At 35.3% G+C, this 25,026-nt stretch overlaps 1 protein-coding gene across 5 annotated transcripts in view; it reads right to left on the bottom strand.

Moving 5' to 3' along the window:
• LOC127852247 (RNA-binding protein Musashi homolog 2-like) overlaps positions 1 to 25,026 on the bottom strand; it is a 108,554-nt gene that overhangs the window by 38,138 nt on the left and 45,390 nt on the right. For all 5 annotated transcript variants that reach the window (XM_052386147.1, XM_052386152.1, XM_052386164.1 and 2 more), the window contains exon 7: positions 9,632 to 9,680. In XM_052386147.1, coding sequence (XP_052242107.1) covers positions 9,632 to 9,680 — 49 coding nt within the window. The remainder of the gene's footprint in view (positions 1 to 9,631; positions 9,681 to 25,026) is intronic.

Genomic DNA, 25,026 nt, shown 5'->3' with positions numbered 1-25,026 from the left:
AATCGATGATCGCTCAATGCACAGCATCTTCTAAGCCTAGTCAAGTTTTAAGCAATTTCCTCACAAAATAAGCCCATGTTCCCTGTCAAAGCAGTTCTCTCCTGTCTTTTTCATTAAAACACAGCTGAAGGATAATTGAATGGGTTTTGGCTAAGGTGCTAAAACAACAGGGCCATGCTCTGTGAAAATGGGGTTTAATGTATGTGTGAAAAGTGTCGTCCCAGATTAGCCTGTACAGTCAACACAGGCTAATCAGGGATGACACTTTCCTCTTTTATAATAATTTTCTTTTAAAGAAAGTAGTGTTTTCCCAGATTAGACCACACTTTATGCACATGCATTTAACCCCCTTTTCACAGAGTGTGGCTCAAATCTATTTAGAGGAGATTGCTCCAGCCTTCCATGAAAACTTTTTCACAATCCTTTTTCCATTACCCTGACTTTTGAGCCATCAAATTAACTCTTTCTCCAATTTTCAATTTATCTGTTCAATGGCCTTAATGATTGGCCAATTGCACCGCTGGACAGAGCTTTATCCCCCATGATAAATTAAGAAATGGCCTGTAAGCTTCATTTAGTACCAATTAAATATCAGCTTCATTGAAGTCTGGATCCTAAAGCAGTAAATAGGCATCTTGGACCTAGTCAAGATTGAGTGTGTACAACCCTATCTGCTTGCAGTGTTTGTATAAGATACAATAGTTTTGCCCTAATGATTAATAGGCCTTTTTTCACAGTTGCACAGGTCCATCAGGTCTTGATGCAATGAACATTCTCATTTGTATGCAAATTGTCAAAAGATTAGTACTTATGATATTGTTCAAGGTTTGCTTAACCTTCAGTGATGTGTTGTTTAAAAAATATTTTTAACAAATCTGGTGTTTTTATCTTGCCTTATATAGCCCCAAGAGACAATATTGAGAAATAAAACATTTATTTCATGGCTGTTTTGGTTTCATTATCAACAAGATCTTTAACACATCACACATGTTTTACCCATGTTAAAAATAAATGCTTTCACAACCCAAAGGAATGTTAATTTTTTTCATGAGGCTTTACTACGCAACTTCGATTTCAAACTTTCAACAAAAATGTTTTAAGAATTCATTTTGATTTTTGCCACTTTAAACAAACATCCAATAGACACAAAGAAGATTTTTTATGCTGTTTTTTTATGCCTTACATGTTTTTTGTCTTCTATCAAATTTCTGGAAGCCAAATAAGATAACAGTGTTCCAAACAGACACCGAAAATCTTAATTATAGACACGGGAGATGGTATACATCAGTACAGACTGATAGTGCCATTGATTTCACAGATTTTAGTGAATGGTTTCCATGGTAATTATAAATCTGGGAATTCTCCAACACCAGAGGAATGGCTTATGTTTTTGAAGCAGCATCCTGGCTCACTGTACACAAATGGATAAACAGTGAACTACCGACAGCTGGCTATCTCTGGCTACCCACTATGGGTACCAACAGCTGCCTCAGGACTTGTATTACTTCTAATTGATTATAAAGTGATATAGAACATTCACCTTCACACACAGTATTCACACGCCTTGCTCTGTGAAAATGATGCTTAATGCATGTGCGTTAAGTGTCGTCCCAGATTAGTCTGTGAAGTTTGCACATACTAATCAGGGTTGACACTCTCCGCCTAAACTGGATTTTCGTCAAGAAGGGTCTTCCTTTAAACGAAAAATACAATAAAAGACGAAAGTGTTGTCCCTAATGAGCCTTTGCAGACTGCACAGGCAAATCAGGGACGACACTTTACCCACATTGATTAAACCCCCAGTTTTCCCTGGATGTGGCTTATTTCATTACAATTTATTGTCAATTACAATCTGAAGCAATCTAAATTTATCCCACAGGTATGTTTGATACCCTGGTTGGCATCCAACAACAACACCAGTAAGTGGACCTCCCTCACCCTAACCTTGGTCAGCCGTATCTCTGAACCAAGGCCACATAGCCAGAGTGAATATATCTAAATCTTGTAAACCTCTAATTAGATCAATTACATATGGAACTCAGGCAAGCTTCCAAAAGAAGTTTTCTGTATCAAAAAGGCTTATGTACATGTCAGGATTCCATTTCGACATGTGCTTCCAGTAGTCTTTCTTCTATTTACATGTGAGGAAGCGGTAGACATCTGACTGAAATCGTTTTTTAATCACAATTAGAACAAGAGATGTGTTTGTCAGAAACACAATGCTCCCTACTGTGCGGCTTTGATACATTTTTTTTACCTTTGACCTTGAAGGATGACCTTGACCTTTCACCACTCAAAATGCAACTCCATGAGATACACATGCATGCCAAATATCAAGTTGCTATGTGAAGGGAAATAGAAGTTTTCAAAATCTAAACGCAAAGTGTGACAGACGGACAGAAAGACGGACGTACCGTCCTATCACTATATGCCCTCCTTATGGGGCATAACAATGAGAACATTGTGACCTCCAAAAGATATCAATGTAAGAAAGCTTCAATTTGTGAATTCATTGAAACCCTAAAACTAGATGTATGTGAAGCATTGCTCAAAGAACACAAAGAATTTGTTTCCCCGAATCAAGGCTAAAATCTTTGTGATCCACTTTGCCTGGAAAATAAACTCCTGTTTTCCGTTTGTAGCTTGTGAACACTCTTGCTGAAAACCGCATCACCCCAAGCATTTCATCATGACATAAATTTATAATCTATAGGAAAAACAAACACCAAGCACACCCCAAGCATTTCATCATGACATAAATTTATAATCTATAGGAAAAACAAACACCAAGCAACGTCTCATACATTGAGCCTAAATCTGGAAACACTAATATGAATGCATCACTTTCTGCTTTTATGATATTTTTTGTTTACAGGAAGTATCTTGATTAAAAATCCAGTTTAAGCGGAAAAGAATGTCCCTGATTAGCCTGCACAGACTGCACGGGCTAATCTGAAACGACGCTTCACGCACATGCATAACGATCAGTTTTCCTAGAACGAGGCCATATTTCTTCATAACAGATAACCACTGGTGTACACTACATCCATCATGACAACAGAAGCAATGCTTCTACTCCGATTGTATGGAATGACAACAAGACTCTTATTAACAAAGTTACAAAAATTACTTGTAACATTTATTCCCCACTTATTACGCACAATTACTGGGGGATCCAGAACATTCAACACAACATGACCACGGTTGCATTCCTGGGCACACTTTTTCCTTCAGTTGTAGTACGTTGCTTGCATACAAAAAGAATTCCTGCCAAGTATAGTGGAGTCTAGCCTATCTGGCCTATATTATACATATTCATTTCATTTCTGCACTCTATGATGAAGTGCAATAAATCTGTAAAACAGTTGCAAGATTGATACCTTCATAATTATAATTGCCCCATTTCAGAATCTTGCCTTTGTCCTACGCCCTAAATGTGGCAGTTAGACCTCGCTCACAAAGAGTTCCAGAACTATCACACAATGATTAGCATTCATAGACAAGAAATAGCTATTCTCCAAGACAATTAAGAAAGCTGTGAAAAGGGTGGGAGGATGTTCAACATGATGAGCCTGATACCAGGACAAAGGTGATGACACTGCATCCAGAAGTGCAAGAAAATGTAACAACACAACACTGACTTCTTAAGTCAAATCAAATTCCATTGCATTCAGATTCCCAAATTTGATTCGTATAAGCTTATATCCGACGCCCATACAGGAATTTGGGTCACAACACATGTAATTGATACATGTAATTGGAACAGACAGACATTTATTTTAGTATGTTGTATAACTCTGTGATTGTGTATAATATACGTTTTACTTTTGTGTGCCAGTCAAACAAAACTTTTTATACTAGCCGATTTTTAATCAGTAGCAAGATTTTTCTCTTTGATGCACACAACATTTTTTTGTCACGTGTTACATACATGAACTTAACGAGAACATGAGCAATTTAGCAAAAGTTGCATACTACAGAATCATACACTGCCAAATAACTTAATTGACTACAAGTCCTTTGAAAAAAGTTGACTTGGGGGGGGGGGCTTACAGTCCATTTCTGCCCCCTCTATATCTGCCTTTGTAAATTTATCGCCATATTGCACTGCAACCAAAAATTCTTGAAATAATACCATTATTACTAAAATAGCTGCTTTTCATATTGTTTCTAAAAATGGATGCCTCTCATGTTGTTTCATACAGTTGATGACGCAACAAACATTATTTTTTATTAAAATGCACATTCTAAGGTAAATAAGAATATTGTTGAACCCATCGGAATTCACCAAGTTTATTTTTAAGCACAGCAACTCTGAAAACTGAGACCCTCTTCCAATCAGGGAGGTATCCAAAACAATGTTCAGTGCCAAAACTGATTATCAGGTATTCCGAGAAATATCACTAGGTAACACTTCTTATGCAAACACATTACCTGAGGTCTAAATATAAAAACATAATTGTATCAAGAATTGAACACCATTATAAAGTGTTTCTTTGAACAGAAACATTAACCATGCACAATGATGGCATATATAAAAGCAGGATAAAAATACCAAAGCATAACAGTCAACTTTTGACAATAGATTAAGCCTAATGTTGTTGACCTTTAACTGTCATTGCTGCTACAAGTAATTCCTATCCATGACCAAGGTAGAGCAAGGTTGTTACATGGACAAGGACATGCACAAGGAAACCAAAGAACAAGACATGTGCTGTATAACACATGTTGCCAATTGTCAAACTAACTGCAATTTCATGCTTGTTTCTTCCATAGGTAATAACCTTTGCACAGTATCTGCTTTCCACAGACCAGTAGGCATCAAACTCGTTTCCTCTTTCTGTTTTTATGGTTCATTTTGCAAAGCTCAAGGTAAAACAATCATACAAGATACACAACAATGAATTCTTCATAATGACTTTAACACATTCCATCGTTTTTCAAACTCTTTCCACATATCGGAAATGATACTTGAACAGGCCTGTAGGACAGGATACTCCATTTTCATGATTTTCTGCCAGCAGTTGCAAGTAAACCCAAGAGGCCGCCTACTGAAGAAACTTTTTTAAAGACCCAGAATTATGCCAGAAAAGTACAGAGGGATTGGAACAAAACATGCCATCAAAATTTTTATTTCTAAACAATGTATGCTACAATTAAATTACACAGAGATATCTCATACAAAACAAGCACAGATTTTTTATTGATTTGGTCTACACAGTTATCTAAAACTATTTAACTTGCTGAAGCAAGTTTCATCAGAAGAAACATTTTATGACTGTGCCTTGCTAACTGTTTATAGGGCACATTGTTACACCAACTTCACCTCAATCATCTTTAGGCAGAGAAAATGAGTTATAAATCATCAGTCAAATTGCCAATACATAAGCAATAAGAAGCAACCAGGACTAACCACAGCAATCTATCAAAAATCTCCTCCAGTTTAGATGTCCCTGTTTGTTCAGTAGAGAGAATAAATTTTGTCATAAAGACCAGCTCCGTTCCCAGCCTCAAGTTTACTAACCCTTTGCATGCTGGGAAATTTGTTGTCTGCTAAAATGTTGTCTGCTGAATTTCAAAAATTAGCATTTTCTTCAATTTGTTTTCATAGAATACTATTAGAATAGCAAACAGTTTGGATCCTGATGAGACGCCACGTTCTGTGGCGTCTCATCTAGATCCAAACTGTTTGCAAAGGCCTTCAAAATTCGGATCCAGCACTGAAAGAGCTAAAGATGTTGGGGTTTGAACTAGATAGATTTTCTATATTTATGCATGCCACTTGAGAAGAAATTAAACAATCACCTTCAATAAGTGGAAATATCTCGAAGTAATTTCTCCACTTTTGCTTAGAACAGACCTCCTTTAACCCTTACCTTTTCCCACTCAGCAACAAAGTGAAAATGGCTTTGCAACCAGCATAAAACCAGAACAGCCTGCGAGTAACTCGCAGTCTGTTAAGGTTTTATGCTGTTTGCTGCTCATCAGTAACTAAGGGTTGGAAATGAAGCCTTTAAAACTTGAATCGAGTAAGAAAGGTCTTAAACTGGATTCAACTTTCTATAAAACTACAAATGCGTCAAAATACGTATCTGTGGTAAAGGGTTAAACAAAAATCACGTAAAAAGCTCGGATTTAAAACACATGGAATAAACCCAATTTTCCAGGGCAAATCTCAAATGGAAATAGATTTTTATAAATGGATGGCCCTCAGGCAATCAAAATAATATCCTATCCTTTAAATGGTCTAAATCATAGCTATTTTCTCTGAACAGAATTCTGAATTATTTCTGATAAGACAGACATACATTGGTTTTTCCCCCAAATTTATGTAGCCATGGCAACAGCAAAGTTGATTGTATGTAATCTATAGCATGTTTTTAAAAAGATGTTAGATTTGTAACTTCTATCAAAGATTGCATTGATTTTCTGTCAGATAGTATAAGACAAGCCACTTGATTGAAAATCCAAGAAAGTGGCAAACACGATTCTTATTTGTTTCCAATCCCTATTCGGTCCACTCATTTATTCCTCATAGCACGAAAGGCTCAACAGAATTGTCATAACTAATACCCATCAGCCCGGATACAATAGCAGACATAATGGTAGGTAAACAATATAACTGCCAAATGGTTTCAGTTTTATTATTTTAGATGTAAAATAATCGCATTAGTTTGCAACTTTTCCACAAAAATCACGAACATAAGATCTGCATTCAGTGCATGCAGTCACGGAAGGCAAAGAAGTCACTTGGTTATTACTTAAGAAATTGTCTTTTTATTTCTGAACAAATTGAATAACAAGTGCAATTATTGAAAATGACACTCTTATCATGCTATATATCCAGGGAATATGATTTAAACCCCTTTCCCCAGCCGAAGCAAAGAATAAAATGGCTTTTGCAACCATAAATAGATTTTCAAATGGAATACAAATGCATCAAAATGCGTTTATAAGGGATAAAGGATTAAGCAGACTTGATGAAAACATGCATGACTCTCAGCAGCATTTCAGTTGTGGGATATGTTTTTTTGGCAGCAAATTGTGTGAACCGATAGCCCCTAGGAATAAAAAAAAATACGTCTTAGAATTTTTTAGGTCTATAAAAATTCTGCCTTCACACCTTCAGAAAGATAACTTATCTGTTTTTTGCATAACCTTCTCTTGATTCAATTTTTCTATTTTCTATTCTGCAGCATTAATGTGAGACGAGAACAAGAAAGAACAACAATGAAATAACGGCATTTCAAAATCTTGCAAGTATATTTCTGCAGAATAATTGTTTCTCCCCAATAGACTTAAACAACACAAAGCTGTTTAACAGTTTACATCGTCTCCCAATATTTCCAAACCTCCAAAGGTTTCATTCCAATAATTAACAGATGATTTGCAGGATGTACCAAATGTTTATCATTTAATCCTAGAAAGCATTGCCAATGTGCCAAAAGTTACCTGCAAACTTAAAAATCTACATTTCCTGGAGAGAAAAAAATCTAAATATACTAGCTCATCCCTCCCAGATGTGAGAAATTAAAACATTTAATCTATTTCTTCAATGAGATGCCATGTGTGTAAGAAATCTAGGCAAGCGTGCATGTTTAATTAGTACGTGGAACTAATGATTTTCCAAAAATAGGACTAGGAAGACGTTCAAAGAACTGATCATAGTGGGAGTGAAATGTCATCAATGACGCCACTTGCCGGTCATCAATTTGAGCTTTTCAAGCCTCTGGCTTTCGAAGACTTTTGAGTCATTTATGTAAGGTAATTTGGCAATCAATTAAATTTGCTAACACTATAACAAGACCAAATTTGTTCTTGAATGGAAATACAATCACCAGTTATCATAAAGATGGCAAACATGCAGAAATTGGGAATATCTCTTAGCAGATATCTTTTTCATCACATAGCAGACAGATAAACATCCTAAAAATAAATTTGATCGTTGCCGGGCTAGTGGTCAGACTTCATTAATACATCTCCAGTATACATTTCCTGAAATCCTGGTAAGAAACCTACAAAAATTCTAGACAATAATTGATCTGGATGGCAAACAATTGTGCAAAGGAATCTCTGCAATTTTTGGAAAGAGAATGGCAGAAAAGAAATCAGAGCAATCTAGTTCGGACACATTTTAATTCATCAAGGAGAACTCATTAGAACTTATGTCACTCCAGTCACAAGACACTGACAGCCCAAGCAAATGGTTTCCCCCCGAAATGGATTCATCTTTTTGTCAGTCCATTTTAAGATTGAAAGGCTCAGATTAACACAACAAACCAATATTCAATGGCCAGTTGGCAGTGGTTTCATACCAGAAAACAAAAGTCTGTCAGTTAGTCCTCCAATTTAACACCAGAGACATTGTACACACCAAGCAAGGATATTGCACAAACTGAGGACATTCTGCCAACTGAGGACATTCTGCCAACTGAGGACATTCTGCCCCATGAGGACATTTTACTGTAATCATAGTATGAAGAAACTGTTACAGAAACTTACATCAGAATACCTCAAAATAAAAAATAAAGAGCTGTGTTTGTGAAACACAATGCCCCCTACTGAGCTGCTTTGACGCCATATATTTGACATTTGCCCTTGAAGGATGACCTTGACCTTTCACCAATCAAAAGGTGCAGCTCCATAAGATACACATGCATGCCAAATATCAAGTTGCTATCTTCAATATTGCAAAAGTTATGACCAAGGTTAAAGTTTTATGACAGAATGACAGACATCATGCACTAACTAATTAAATCATAAATTATATTTATCCCAATATTTTATAGATGGACCTAGTTCAAAGACATCACTCTGAATTTTCATAAACAATCCCGTTACCTTCATGATTCTACACATTAATGAATTACTGATTAATTCTGAATATTTAAATGAGGTAATTTATTTACTTCATGACCAAATAACCATGACCAAACTATTGACTGCATATTGCTATGCTACAAAATACAGGAGACAAATGTTTATAAATTGTTTATGGGTTGCCATGATATCCAAAAGATATCAAAACCAATCCAATTTAAGACCTGATTTCAAACATCATGTAACACTGAATGCATCCAATTCCTTGACAACGCTACATGATTGCATGAGTTGTTCCAGTAAATTTTACTTTTTAATCTGTTCCTGAACAACAGTTGCGCTGAGTGAACACAGACATGTGATTTATGGAGATGTTTTCAGACCTGGATTTAAAACTCTTGCAATAAAATGTAGGAACATCAGAGACTCTTTGAAAATTAAATTTCTCCAATACATTTCAACACTATTATTGATAATGGAAGGCACCCTGGCCTAAATGTATTAAAGTACCAATCATTTTGGTTTTTAGAAAGAAGTTTTAAGCAAACTTAAACCCCCATTTTACCTTTTCAAGAGTTTAAAGTCTAAAAGAAGTTTTTTTTAAGATCAGTTATTATCAACCAAGAAGTTATCTCTGTGATATTGACTGCATTGCACAAAAAACATAACTCTTGCTGCCATTTTTGTTATTTCCCTTTTTAGCTCATGTTGATTCTGGGAACAAAAGAAGATCCCCACAAGAAGTCTGGGATATGGGACACACACCACTAATTCTGTGGTTATGAGAGTTGCTGAGTTAAGACATGCTTACCTCTGTGTCGGTTTGTGGTTTTGTCAAACATCAGCATGGCATCTTCAATCTAAAATACACAGAAAACATTAACAATTATGAAATGAATACATATAAATACATATCAATGGCATACAAGTGAAATACTAAAAGTATTACTACAAGTTGACGAAATAATAAAATCAGCAGTTCTATAAATGCTTCAACTGTGACATCCCCTAGCCATATTGCATGAATAATATTTGTTGAAATGTTTTGTCTACTCTTCCTACACCACATAAAACGTGTATCAGAATGTACTGCCATCAATTTAGCCAAATATCGTCTGATCATAACTAAACAGCGGCAATTAATTAGACAAAACAAAATCCACTCCAACTCAATGACAGACAGAACATTCCAACATCTATAAAACGATCCATTCAACAAGGACGCTGTCTTAAGTTACATCACTGCAAATATGGCCGCCGTCCCATTGTTTCGGACTCACATTATAACAGAGGATCGATGACAAATAACAAAATAAAGGTTCAGATATGATTGAAGCCGATTGTGCGACTGTTTCTTGTTTAAAAGCGCAGACTTGAACAGGTCCTGACAAATATATCTTACAGTCATCGTTTGTAAGACTGGGTGACAATTGAAGTTTGTCGGGTCTTTTGATGGTATCATATCTGTTCGTGTGTAAGTCTGTCAACCGGTGTCAGTGATTGAAGTCTATTAAACACTACATCTGACAAAGGCATAAGCACTCTGTCAAAGTGTTTAACCTGATGTAATCTTAACAAAGTAGAGAATTAATATGTTAGCACTTTTTTTGGCGGTTTCATGTGTACAATATCGCAATGATTTTTTATTTATCAATTTTCTAGTCTCCATTTTAAAGTCAAAAGGGTCTGAATTAAGTGGCATGTCATTTTTTTACTGAACAATAATAACAATGCATGCTTGTCTTCTACTTCTGAACAATAGTTGCTACTGTGCATCTTAAAATTATGTACTGACAGTTTTAGATCACATGCCAATTAATGCTAGTAATGCTAGGTTTTAATATTTATCCAAGCCATCCTTCACAAAGAAGATAACTAGTATGAAAGTTGAGTCAACAATCTTGATAAATCACCCATACTCATTATTGTTCAAATATTTAATTTTTAACATGAATATTTTACAGAAATGCCTACCAATTTACAAGAGAATTGATACAGATTTATTACACTGTGATTGTAATGCATATCAATTTGTATCATATTGTAGCTGATACAGAATGTTAATCAATACCTTATATTATCCTGGTGCATAGTTAATGCACATCAGGTGCACACTTGAACATTCAATAATTGTGCATTCTCAATTGCTTATCAAATCTGGTAAAGTGAAAATTTCAAACAAAATAGTTTCCAATAAAGTAATCAGAACCATTAAGTGAAGCAAATTAATAACACTGACAAGATAAATGTATTTTTAACAACCAAAAACTTCACCATTCCTAACATCAATTTTCGGAGAAGGGTTACATTTGATTCAACTGAGACTTTATAAATGGTTTATTAAGTCACAATTTATCAACTGTCACTGATATTCTCACTAACACAATGATCTATCATTTTCTAGATAATACCTTTCTTTATAACATATATTTATTTTATGCCAATTATAAAGAATTTGAAGAATATGTGAGAAATTAAGATATAAAAGTAAAAACGATTTTCCTTACTTCTTGAACATTTCAATAAAAGAACAATAAAAGTACAGACATTGTATTATTGAACATTGTGTTACTCTAATACCACATCCCTCAAGATAAAGGTGAGCTTATAACTTCCATACTGAAATATTTTTTACATAACATAAATAAAAAGCTACATAATGTGTGGACTTCGCAAAAGCTGGTAAAATTTGATTGACAATCAAGGCCTATCAATGGAGGGATGAAGTTTTCATCTGAAGAAAACTAAGATTTACAGTGTTACCAACATAGTTTTCCTCTGCTACATGGTTTTAAGACCTCTGAGACACATTAACATACAACAGATAATACTATATAAGAAGCTTGAACGAACTCAGCCTAACAAACATTTCCTGCGTGCAAGTTTAAGTTTCATTCTCGTTCAACATGACACTCTATTCTTCTGTGCTAATAGATGACAGAAAACAAGTCATCTTGATAAAATTGCAGTTCATATTCATTCAAACAATATATTTTTAATATGTATAAATTATTTGGTAATTAAATAAATTTCAAACAAAGAGGAATAATATTAACGTTTCAGGGGGGAAAAACACCAGTGCTTCAATTTACATATGCATCAAAAGGGCTGAAGCTTAATATGAATTGATTAATTACAACATCCCATTTAGATTCCCTTATGAATACAGGAGACCTGACATCCAATATGGAGAATAGAAAGCCGATCCAAATATTGCATCACTACTTTGTCACTTTCTAAGCAATGATTGCTAGGCTTTGAAAAAAACTGCTATATTCTTTGATGGCCATCAGTTATTAAAGGTGAAATATTTTAATGAAACAGGAAATTAGTTTCTGAAACATTGTAATGACAACTGCAACAACTGAGCAGTTTTAATATTTGCTTGTTATTTCTAAATAACACAACTGATCAATAATGTCCTGGGGGAAATGAACACCCACATGATACACGCCATCTTTTAGATTTTTTTCAATTTCAGGGCCCTTTAAAAAGAATTCCAATATTGTTTCAGGCATAATACAAATTCAGTTGAGCCGAGTAGATATCCATACATGTGTACATGTGTAAGAATTATGAACAATATTAACTGCCATAACATAGTCTAATTGCATCAAACTCAAAACATTACATAGGCAGAAAAACATGTTACACAAATGTACTTGATTACCCTTACTCCGTTTTCTGATTTTCAAACTTTGTTTTTGACTTGACTAAAAGACTTCAATCATACAATCTTTACAATTTGACAATAATTCAACAGGTTAGAATTTACAATCATTCCACCCGACACTGCCTGTCTGGCTTGTTCGAAACAATGGCTCCTTTAAGACGCACTAACCATGTAAACTTTTGTGCACTAAATTAGTAAAAATTCGGCAACCTGTAACCAGCCCTCATTGAGTCACACAAGAAACATACAGGAATCGCGCAAAACAAGTCCAAATGTCAATCAATGTTTGCCTTGTGACCTTGACTTAAAGTGTTTAACCCTTTACCCCTAATATAAATGCATTTTGATGCATTTGAAGTCCTTTAGTAAATCAAATTAAATTTAAGTCCTTTTTTAATATATTAAAGTTTGAAATACTTCATTTCCAACCCTTAGATAATGATGAGTAGCTAACAGCATAAAACCTGTACAGACTGTGAGTTACTCACAGGCTGGTCTGGTTTTATGCTGGTTGCAAAAGCCATTTTCACTTTGCTTCTGATGGGGAAAGGGTTAAAGCCACACACCTTGAAAATGAAATACATGTTAATCAATACATATAGATGCAATTTGAAAGTGTGCAAAATTGTCATTAAATCTATAGCCTAGTTAGCAAGTAATTTATTATTTTTCAAACGGTACTACTTTTAAAACTGAAAGTAGGATTTCTAGACGTATACGTCCATTTCGACAAACACGATTATTTTAAAGTTTTAAAGCACAAAAAAGACGGATTTCTACCTTGTAACAACCAGATATATTATAATTGGCTCAGATAAAATGTGTTTCTTATTTATACTTAAATAAGGTGTGTGGCTTTAAACGTTTTAAGCACCAACCCACGTGTTCTGCCAGGTGACCATTGTAACAACCAGGTCCTCTAAAATGCAGTTAAATAAAGGTGATATTCACTTGATCACAAAAAAATGCTAATTCTGATCAATGGGAACCATCAAGCAGTCTTTTTTTTTTTTACCCTTTACCACTAAGATATGTATATTTATTCATTTCTGTCATTTATGCAGTTCACTTGTGCTTTCATCTTGTTCCAATATTTAATGATCTTTTTGCCACATATGGCCATTATTTAAATAACTGGAACACAGACTGTTCCACACAGATACAGTTGTCAGTAAAAAGGCCCGTCTTCCAAACCAAACACGTTTTATCCTAACACTCAACAGAGCTCTATATCACTAAGCAAAAGCCCCATGTGACATACTTTTCCAAACAAACAATTCTCTCACACCATAAGTTTGTTTTCAATTCACTTAGGTCCTAAGATTGTTTTCCTTGCTCCAGATGCCAGTATTTCTCCTTGTAATCTAATTGCTATGTTTTCTATTCCCCAGGGCAAGGCTGGGGATCTTTAAGCTTGTTTGGATCCAGAAGCGTGTTTAAATTAATTCACAAGCCTAATGACAGTGTACGAGTTGCCATAATAATGCAATGCACTTCAGTTCGTGTTGATTCTGATTCATCATAATGCAATCTATTTAAAATTATGTGATACCACTGCAGTGCTGGTAAAAAATGACAAGATACCAAAAACATCAAGGACTTTAACCCTAACAATAACATGTCCTGACATTTCATGTTCGCTAATGTGTTTAACAGCTTCTAGAAATGATGTACGCTACACTTTACATATATATATATATATATATATATATATATCGTAATTAACACCCTGACATTATCTTAAGGCATCAATATCTTTCTTGGGAACAACCTGAACTATTTTTATGACAATCATCATGTCAATGGTTGAAAATGCAAACACAATTTCCACAGACATAAATAATAATAAAACAAATAACATAGATTGCAGTCGATCTGATGGAAACTGTTTAAATACATTCTTGTGAAATAAAAAATATATTGTGCGCCGACTATGGAATGTTAAAGAACAATATAGCTTCAACAAATCCAACAGTGTACAATGAACAAGGTCTGAGAAGCAGTCTGGGATTATGAGATTTTGCATTAACCAGACTGGTTTTAGCATCAATGTTCATTATGCCCCCAGGCATAAATTCCTGTTAAAGAATTAAAGATTACATCCTTTAGATTTCTAGAATATAAATGTAATTCAATCCCTTAGTTTCAGTGAATTTCAGTAATTTCTGTCATAAAAACAACATCTAATGGCATTCTTTTGCTTAGCAGTACAACAATGTTTGGTCACCGAGAGCAACCGCATGACAACCTGTTTAAATGATAAAATAAACCATAAACAAGACCATTTCATATCCCCAATTAGTTTGGAACACCTGAACTTGTATCAGTGAAAGCTTGCATTTTCAAGTTGTTTATTCAAAACTTCAAGAAGCAATAGTATTTCACAAATAAGGCATAACTGGATTCCATAAACATGTCTTAAGCCTAATGACAACGTTAAAAGGGTTTTAGACATCAAGTGGTGATTTTAAACGTTAAAAATTTAAGTACACTTTCACGTAGATAAAAAGTTTATACACGGATAATAGCGTCTGTGTATTTATTTTTGGAAGTGATAAATCTAATTACCCATGGAAGCGAGAAGGGTGCGACAGAATTCAATAATATAAATATTATAAATTGATCATTGAATAAAAGGCTGTGGAATTCACATTCAGAGATCAAAATTATAAATCAGATAAAAAACAGCTTATGCGCCATAAATCACTCGGAGATGAGAACTTGTATACAACACCGATGTAAAGTTGAGACATTTGATGTAAACATAATCATTTTTCTTCGGCTGTCTTTAACATACATAAAAACGTCCACTTTATATACAGTTGAAATATCAAAGAGTTATTGCTGAGTCTTTTGTTTGCCTTGATGGCTGTCATAGTGACATACTGGACAAGAAAAAATGTGATCAAATAATAATGGTATTTGTGTAATGAAGAAATGACAAGCTTATAAGTCATAAAGGCACCATAACATGACAGGAAATTCTGCAACTCGTTGATTTGTTAAATATGACTGGAAAATTAACTTGCTTTTATACGACTTTATTCTGACGGTATGCAAAATTTGCCCAGCTTAAAGGACAGAGAACGATTCTAACTTTGAAACACAATTAGAAACACGGTATTAATGAAACGCAGTATTAACATTACAAGAAACAACAATTAAGACCATCCGACATACTATGAAACTATGGAAATATGAAACTGCATAATTTTGTCTCATCAATTACAGATTTTGAACATTCACTTAACTTTGTTAACAAAACTAGTGACCTCAAAATTGATAGGGGTCATCTGCGAGTCATGATCAATCTACCCTTGAAGTTTCATGATCCTAGGTGTATGCGTTCTTGAGTTATCATCCGGAAACCATTTTACTATTTCGGGTCACCGTGACCTTGACCTTTGACCTAGTGACCTCAAAATTAATAGGGGTCATCTGCGAGTCATGATCAATCTACCCATGAAGTTTCATGATCCTAGGCGTATGCGTTCTTGAGTTATCATCCGGAAACCATTTTACTATTTCGGGTCACCGTGACCTTGACCTTTGACCTAGTGACCTCAAAATCAATAGGGGTCATCTGCAAGTCATGATCAATCTACCCATGAAGTTTCATGATCCTAAGCGTATGCGTTCTTGAGTTATCATCCGAAAACCATTTTACTATTTCGGGTCACCTTGACCTTGACCTTTGACCTAGTGACCTCAAAATCAATAGGGGTCATCTGCGAGTCATGATCAATCTACCTATGAAGTTTCATGATCCTAGGCGTATGCGTTCTTGAGTTATCATACGACAACCACCTGGTGGACGGACCGACCGACCGACCGACCTACCGACCGACCGACCGACCGACCGACCAACATGAGCAAAGCAATATACCCCCTCTTCTTCGAAGGGGGGCATAATAAAGAGCTTTCTCTTACATATTACATTCGCACAAAAATCTTACATTTGCAAACATGCATCAATTTTTTTTGTTATTTTGACCCATGTGTATTTATAATTGCTTTATTGTTATTTTGACAATGACCTGTAAATGCATAAGTAGCAATTAAACTATCTGTTCTATAAAATGCTATTTGTTTGGGTATATTAACCCTTCAGTGGTCACACTCGTGGTCAGCTATGAATAAATGAATGACCTCGATACCGGACAAAAATAGATTTTTAATTGGAACAAACAACAATTCTATCTACATTTGAAACAGATCGCTTATATTACTATCCTCTACAAACTATCTCTATCAGAATGGCATATATTTCAGTTCATCGATCTCAAGCGATAGAACAATAAGTTTTATATTTCAACTGAAATAGCTTCACAATGAGACGTTTGGGGAAAAAATCCAATTTACAGATGTCGCTAAAGATCATATCAAAGCTAAAAATAGCATACACATTATATCAACTACTCCCAGAGGTTGTTCTTTATTTTTTACATAATTTTTAAAATAAACACATACTTTAATATTTGTAATGCTAGATGCATTTTTAATTTAAATGTACTTAGGTTTTTTTTATTATCTAGGAAACAATTACAACACAATTTTAGTGATGGCTTTATAGCTATTGTTTTGCTGTTGTTTTTATTATCTATGGGGATACTTACTGCAATATCAATTTAAAAATACAACAAAAATATATTTAACCATTTTAGCGTCAACAAGCATAATGAGCTTCCCTGAAAATGATAAATTTCTATGTCAAAGTCTCTGACAATAACATTTCTAAATGTAGCACCCACATTAGGAGTTCAGCTGTCTTCATCACACAATACAGGTAAAGTGATGAAAGCAAAAATCTCCCCTCCCACACACCCTGAAACATTAAAGAAATCATTTCAAACATTTATGAAAAAGTAACATTTCCTGAACATGGAATATGTGGCAGCGTATTAGTTCCCATTAGCATTTAGTGTTCATTAACCACTGAACTGTAACTAGAAAACAAAACTATGCACAATGAGGTATGCTCATGCATATTTTATACGGACGTCAAGATTGCAATAAGGGTCATCAGGAATGACTGGCAAATAACGCGCATTTTATCTTCAGTCATTAACAATTAATGGCAAATTTGCACTTGGCATATTTTTTAACATTTACGGATGGACGCCTTTCAAATGAAATCGATACATAATGTATCCAACCAGATCATAATTATTTCAGTAATGGGCCCCAATGAATTACATAACTTGTCACATTTTATTTACAATTGTTCTACTGCTTAATGAACATGTTAAAATGTATGAATATGACTCCTCTGAATGGTACTCTGGTTGACTTTCTATAATCATAAATATTCTTTTGTATTAATGCTTTAGGTTCCATATTGGTTCATGCTTAACAATGTATTACTTAAAATATTTTATAAAATAACTAATGGCAGAAATTCATTGTAAGCAAATTAGCAATTTGAGATTGAAATAGAAATAGTAATAAACTCACACACAACAAATGTACTTTACAAGATATGAACAAGGGCTGTTTGTAAAACATGCATGCCCCCCCATATGGGCTGTCAGTTGTAGTGGCAGCCATTGTGTGAATATGTTTTTTGTCACTGTGACCTTGACCTTTGACCTAGTGACCTGAACATGAATAGGGGTCATCTGCCAGTCATGATCAATGTACTTATGAAGTTTCATGATCCTAGGTGTAAGCATTCTTGAGTTATCATCTGGAAACCATTTTACTATTTCGAGTCACTGTGACCTTGACCTTTGACCTAGTGACCTGAAAATCAATAGGGGTTGTCTGCCAGTAATGATCAATGTGCCTATGAAGTTTCATGATCCTAGGCGTAAGCATTCTTGAGTTATCATCCATAAACCATTTTACTGTTTCGAGTCACTGTGACCTTGACCTTTGACCTAGTGACCTGAAAATCAATAGGGTTCATCTGCCAGTCATGATCAATGTACCTATGAATTTTCATAATTTTAGGCATAAGCATTCTTGAGTTATCATCCGGAAACCATTTTACTGTTTCGAGTCAATGTGACCTTGACCTTTGACCTAGTGACCTGAAAATCAATAGGGGTCATCTGCCAATCATGATCAATGTTCCTATGAAGTTTCATGATCCTAGGCGTAAGCATTCTTGAGTTATCATCCGGAAACCATTTTACTGTTTCCAGTCACTGTGACCTTGACCTTTGACCTAGTGACCTAAAAATCAATAGGGGTAATCTGCCAGTCATGCTCAATGTACCTATGAAGTTTCATGATCCTAGGTGTAAGCATTCTTGAGTTATCATCCGGAAATCATTTAACTAATTCGAGTCAATGTGACCTTGACCTTTGACCTAGTGACCTGAAAATCAATATGGGTCATCTGTCAGTCATGATCAATGTACCTATGAAGTTTCATGATCCTAGGCCTAAGCATTCTTGAGTTTTCATCCGGAAACCATTTTACTATTTCGAGTCACTGTGACCTTGACCTTTGACCTAATGACCTGAAAATCAATAGGGGTCATCTGACAGTCATAATCAATGTACCTATAAAGTTTCATGATCCTAGGCGTAAGTATTCTTGAGTTATCATCTGGAAACCATTTTACTATTTCGAGTCACTGTGACCTTGACCTTTCACCTAGTGACCTGAAAATCACTATGGGTCATCTGTCAGTCATGATCAATGTTCCTATGAAGTTTCGTGATCCTAGGCGTAAGCATTCTTGAGTTATCATCCGGAAACCATTTTACTGTTTCGAGTCACTGTGACCTTGACCTTTGACCTAGTGACCTAAAAATCAATAGGGGTCATCTGCCAGTCATGATCAATGTACCTATGAAGTTTCATGATCCTAGGCCTAAGCATGCTTGAGTTATCATCCGGAAATCATTTTACTATTTCGAGTCACTGTGACCTTGACCTTTGACCTAGTGACCTGAAAATCAATAGGGGTCATCTGCCAGTCATGATCAATGTACCTATGAAGTTTCATGATCCTAGGCCTAAGCATTCTCGAGTAATCATCCGGAAACCATTTTACTATTTCGAGTCACTGTGACCTTGACCTCTGACCTAGTGACCTGAAAATCAATAGGGGTCATCTGACAGTCATGATCAATGTACCTACGAAGTTTCATGATCCTAGGCCTAAGCGTTCTTGAGTTATCATCTGGAAACCATCTGGTGGACGGACGGACCGACAGACCAACATGTGCAAAACAATATACGCCCTCTTCTTCGAAGGGGGGCATTATTATGTTATTTATCTACAGATAATAAACAGAAGATTTAAAATCAATGGAAACATGGGTCATTTCTTTTAATGTAAACATGGGTCATTTCTGGCTGCATTTAACTGATGGTTGAGCTCCTATGCTATTAGAAAATACAACCAAAAATGTTCTTAAAATGAAGATTTTATTATCCACAGTTCTGCCATTAACATTGAAATATTCTCTCAGGCAATGCTGTCACCATAAATTGCACATTAAACTTTTCTTGAAAATTGTTTTCTTGTCAATTGACATGTCTTCAATGCCAAATTTAACTTTGCAATTAAATTTACAGGAACATAAGTTCTGTCAAGAATAACATAATTCCTGTCACTGTTTAAAGATTTTCTTTGACATAAAAAAAGAACTATGGTGTGCTGAAACATTACAAAATAAAAGCTACTGACATAAACAACTTACAAGGATGACAGTCCCAAAACCTTTATTCAACTTGAACGCTTCTTACAGTCATATGGTCAACACAATAAACCTCTGAAGTTCATTACAACCATACGAGTCTGGCTCTGGGAAAACCAGGCTTAAAGACCTTTCTTTATAGATTTAAGTTTTAAAGCTTCATTGCCAACTCTTAGATAATGATGAGAAGCAAATGGCATATAACCTGAACAGACTGTGAGTCACACGCAGGCTGTTCTGGTTTCATGCCGTTTGCACATAGCCATTTTTAAATTGCTTCTGAGTGGGAAAGGGTTAAAGACCTTTCTTACTAGATTCAAGTTTAAAGGCTTCATTTCCAACTCTTCGATTCTGATGAACAGCAAACAGCATAAAACCTGAACAGACTGAGAATGTTACTCGCAGGAACTTCTGGTTTTATGCTGTTTTTACATAGCCATTTTGACATTCCTTCTGAGAGGGAAAGAGTCAATGAAGTGTCGCCCCAACTAATGAAATTCATAACTGTGCCCTGATAATTATGACCAGCATTCCCAGTGCAAATCCCATCTAGTTATTAACCATGAAGCTAAATAAATGATGGAACACTTGCATTACAGCTGGCACTAAACTAATGATGACTGCTCATCCATATTTCATGTAACTTAGCACCATACTGATATTTGCCGACTAGTTCCACATTGGCAGAATTTTTCGCCCCACAGTTTCACACTCCCCAAAGACAGCTATTTAGGGATTTTCACAAGTCAACGTTAAATGAGGTGCATTAATTACAATTTCGCTGATCATCTGTCTAGAGAGGAAGAGCTGTGTATAATTGGTGAAAACAGGAATGCTTTTTGAACCCTTTACCATTCAGAATAGTATTTTGACCCATTTGTAGTCCCAGAGAAAGTTAAATTTAATTAAAGACCTTACTAGATTCAAGTTTTTGTGGCTTCATTTTAACCCTAAGATACTGATAAGCATCAAAAAGCATAAAACCTGAACAGAGTGCGAGTTGCACATAGCCATTTTAATTTTTGCTTCTGAGTGGGAAAGGGATAAAGTGAGTGACAACAGGAATATTTTTTTGAAGATCCTATAAGGTTTATCGCTGCCAAAGAAATATGTTACATTGAACACTTTTAATCTATAAATGGGAGGAAATTACATCGCATACAGTTGCCTTAATCTGTTAAAATATTATCGCCATCAACACTAAAAGCATTGATATGGGTTTTCCTCTGCTGAAATTGTATTCATCCAAAAAATCCATAAATCCAATTAACTGCAGTGAAATCCATTCAGTACATACATACAGACTAACAGGAAAATTAGATTACCATTTTTGCATTCATCCCCTACCAAGTACATTTCTATTTATTAAACGCAATCGTCAATAAATTTCCCATGATTCTGAAAGGCGAATAGAGACGGGATGTGCTTGATTGGACTGGATCCAAACAAATTGGATTACATTTTTCTTAATGACACAAAGCTTTATACAGATTAGTCTCTAAACAGGTCCTTTGCTGCAGCAAAAGAAAACTCAAACTTGGCCTGGATGTATTTCGCAAGATCTGTAATCTTTCCAAATGGTTCTGGTGAACTAACAAGACCATTACGCCACAACTTATGTTCCCCCTGTGAATATATATTACTCTGAAAAGCAAATTCTGCTACATGGCCAGACAGAAATTTGGACATAAAAAATGACAAAAAGCATGAGAAATGCTTCTTTTTTAGAACAAATAACACCGCGTCAACAAAAAATAATCCAATGAAATTATACATTGAAAATCTCTTCCAATAAATCTGTTTAAATTCTTGGTTTTCCCATACAATTCCCGTTAACTATTTGAACAGTCCTCTGGGAAAGCAGAGCTTAATGCATGTGCCCCGTGTATCACCCCTGATTTAGCCCGTTACAACCTGCTCAGGCTTGAAAGGGAGTGCCCCGTGTATCACCCCTGATTTAGCCTGTTACAACCTGCTCAGGCTTGAAAGGGACAGTTTCTGCCTACAACAGATTTTCTTGAAGAAAATATATCTTTTTAAAAGAAAAATTCCATTAAAAATGGAAAGTGTCGTTGTTCTCACCAGATAATCTTGGAGGAAACTTAAGGCAAGTATGCATTGTTTCCCAGGGCATGGCTCACTTGTTTAAGCCCTTTACCAATGCTTCTTTTTTAGAACAAATAACACCGCGTCAACAAAAAATAATCCAATGAAATTATACATTGAAAATCTCTTCCAATAAATCTGTTTAAATTCTTGGTTTTCCCATACAATTCCCGTTAACTATTTGAACAGTCCTCTGGGAAAGCAGAGCTTAATGCATGTGCCCCGTGTATCACCCCTGATTTAGCCCGTTACAACCTGCTCAGGCTTGAAAGGGAGTGCCCCGTGTATCACCCCTGATTTAGCCTGTTACAACCTGCTCAGGCTTGAAAGGGACAGTTTCTGCCTACAACAGATTTTCTTGAAGAAAATATATCTTTTTAAAAGAAAAATTCCATTAAAAATGGAAAGTGTCGTTGTTCTCACCAGATAATCTTGGAGGAAACTTAAGGCAAGTATGCATTGTTTCCCAGGGCATGGCTCACTTGTTTAAGCCCTTTACCAGTTTAAAATATACCATGAGGAATTATTAAATTATCACCTATGCACATTATATCTTAGTTTCCATTCACTTTCAACAAAGCAAGCAACATGCCATGGATCTTTATGCACAACATAGATATTATAGCCAATAAGTTGTGATAAAAGACTAGTGAAGAGGGTAATTACTGTAATGATTTCCTGTCATTACGACCCATTTCCAGCTGCTCTCATTTCTCGAGTGTGGACCCATAAAACATGCCTAAAAATGCATGCCTTCAAGTGCAACTTGGTCTCACGCTGCTGGAAAGGTCTGCTGAGTTAACCCTTTGCATGCTGGGAAATTTGTCGTCTGCTAAAATGTCGTCTGCTGAATTTCTAAAATTAGCATTTTCTTCGATTTTTTTCAATGAATACTATCAGATTAGCAAACAGTTTGGATCCAACTGAGACGCCACGTTTTGTGGCGTCTCATCTGGATCCAAACTGTTTGCAAAGGCCTTCAAAATTCGGTTCCAGCACTGAAAGATTTAAACTTTGCTGCCAATTTTAACAAACTGTTTTTTTTTCCATAATATCCAGTTATAAATCTTATAAATTGTTGATGGTGCCATGTACCATAAATTTGTCATTTGGCTATTTACAAAAAACATTTACAAAATTCGATTTATTTATTAAAATGAATTAATGGTTAAATCTTGGGGGTAGTAACAGGATGCAAGAATGAGATTATTTTTGGACTACTCTATGTTCATTTTGTCCATTAAAAGTTAATTACGACCAATCTATAAATGCCTAACAATTGTGTCATGACAGCTTTATGGAATGACATGGCAGTTAATTTCACCCTATCATTCTAGGGATGCATATTTATTATTAAAATTAACTGCCACAGACATTTATAAGTCAATATTATGCGGTCATACTATCAGATACGTACAAAATGAAAGAACAAGGGAATAGGAATAAATTACCCCATGTGCCTATTAATTTCAATGTTACATGGTACCTTTTTGCACAAATATCTTATTATAACACCACAGGATTTAGGATCTCAATTTGGCTTGACCAATGAGCAGTGATTTTAGAGTAGCTTCCCTTGTATACAAAATGACCACCAAAATGTATACCACAGCAATGTTGTTATCTTTATCCATTGGCCATTTATCATGCACAACAAACATTGCGGACTTATCTGGGGTTTAAATAGATTAATATCAAATGTCACAATGTTATCAGTGGGTAGACATTTTAAATTAAGGAGCTTTCTGTACTTTTCAATGGGAATGCAAACTGACCTTTAAGAAATTATCAAGGGCAATACAAGGCCCTATTGTTTAAATTGCCATGTCACAAATGTATCTGCTATTAAGAAAATATTGAATTTTAGGCTGCCTAATCATAAATTGATGAAAACAGTCATGTCACTAAACTTTTGGGAGAATGTAAATTTAAATTTGGAAACATCTTTAAAGATGTTTTTTGTGATAAATACATGCCTGTAACATATACAAAGTAATGTTTATAAATTCTCCACAAACACTGAATAAATAAATAACAAGATGCGTTTGTGAAACACAATGCCCCCCTATATGACGTTTGACTTTGAAGGATGACCTTGAACTTGTGAAGGATGACCTTGACCTTTCACCACTCAAAATGTGCAGCTCCATGAGATACACATGCATGCCAAATATCAAGTTGCTATATTCAATATTGCAAAAGTATTCATAAAATAAGCGATTTGGGCCACATATATTTGACCTCTGACCTTGAAGGATGATCTTGACCTTGACATTTCACCACTCAAAATGTGCAGCTCAATGAGATGCATGTGCATGCCAAATATCAAGTTGCTATCTTCAATATTGAAAAAGTATTCATAAAATAAGCGATTTGGGCCACATATATTTGACCTCTGACCTTGAAGGATGACCTTGACCTTCACCTTTCACCACTCAAAATGTGCAGCTCCATGAGATACACATGCATGCCAAATATCAAATTGCTATCTTCAATATTGCAAAAGTAATCATAAAATGAGCGATTTTGGCCATATATATATTTGACATCTGACCTTGAAGGATGACCTTGACCTTGACCTTTCACCACTCAAAATGTGCAGCTTCATAAGATACACATGCATGCCAAATATGAAGTTGCTATCTTCAATATAGCAAAAGTTATTGCAAAATGTTAAAGTTGGCGCAAACAGACAGACCAACAGACAGACCAACAGACAGACCAACAGACCAACAGACAGACCAACAGACCAACAGACAGGGCAAAAACAA

The sequence above is a fragment of the Dreissena polymorpha genome, chromosome 1 (genome assembly GCF_020536995.1).
Source record: "Dreissena polymorpha isolate Duluth1 chromosome 1, UMN_Dpol_1.0, whole genome shotgun sequence".
NCBI lineage: Eukaryota > Metazoa > Mollusca > Bivalvia > Myida > Dreissenidae > Dreissena > Dreissena polymorpha.
This window is presented reverse-complemented; position numbering and strand designations above follow the sequence as displayed.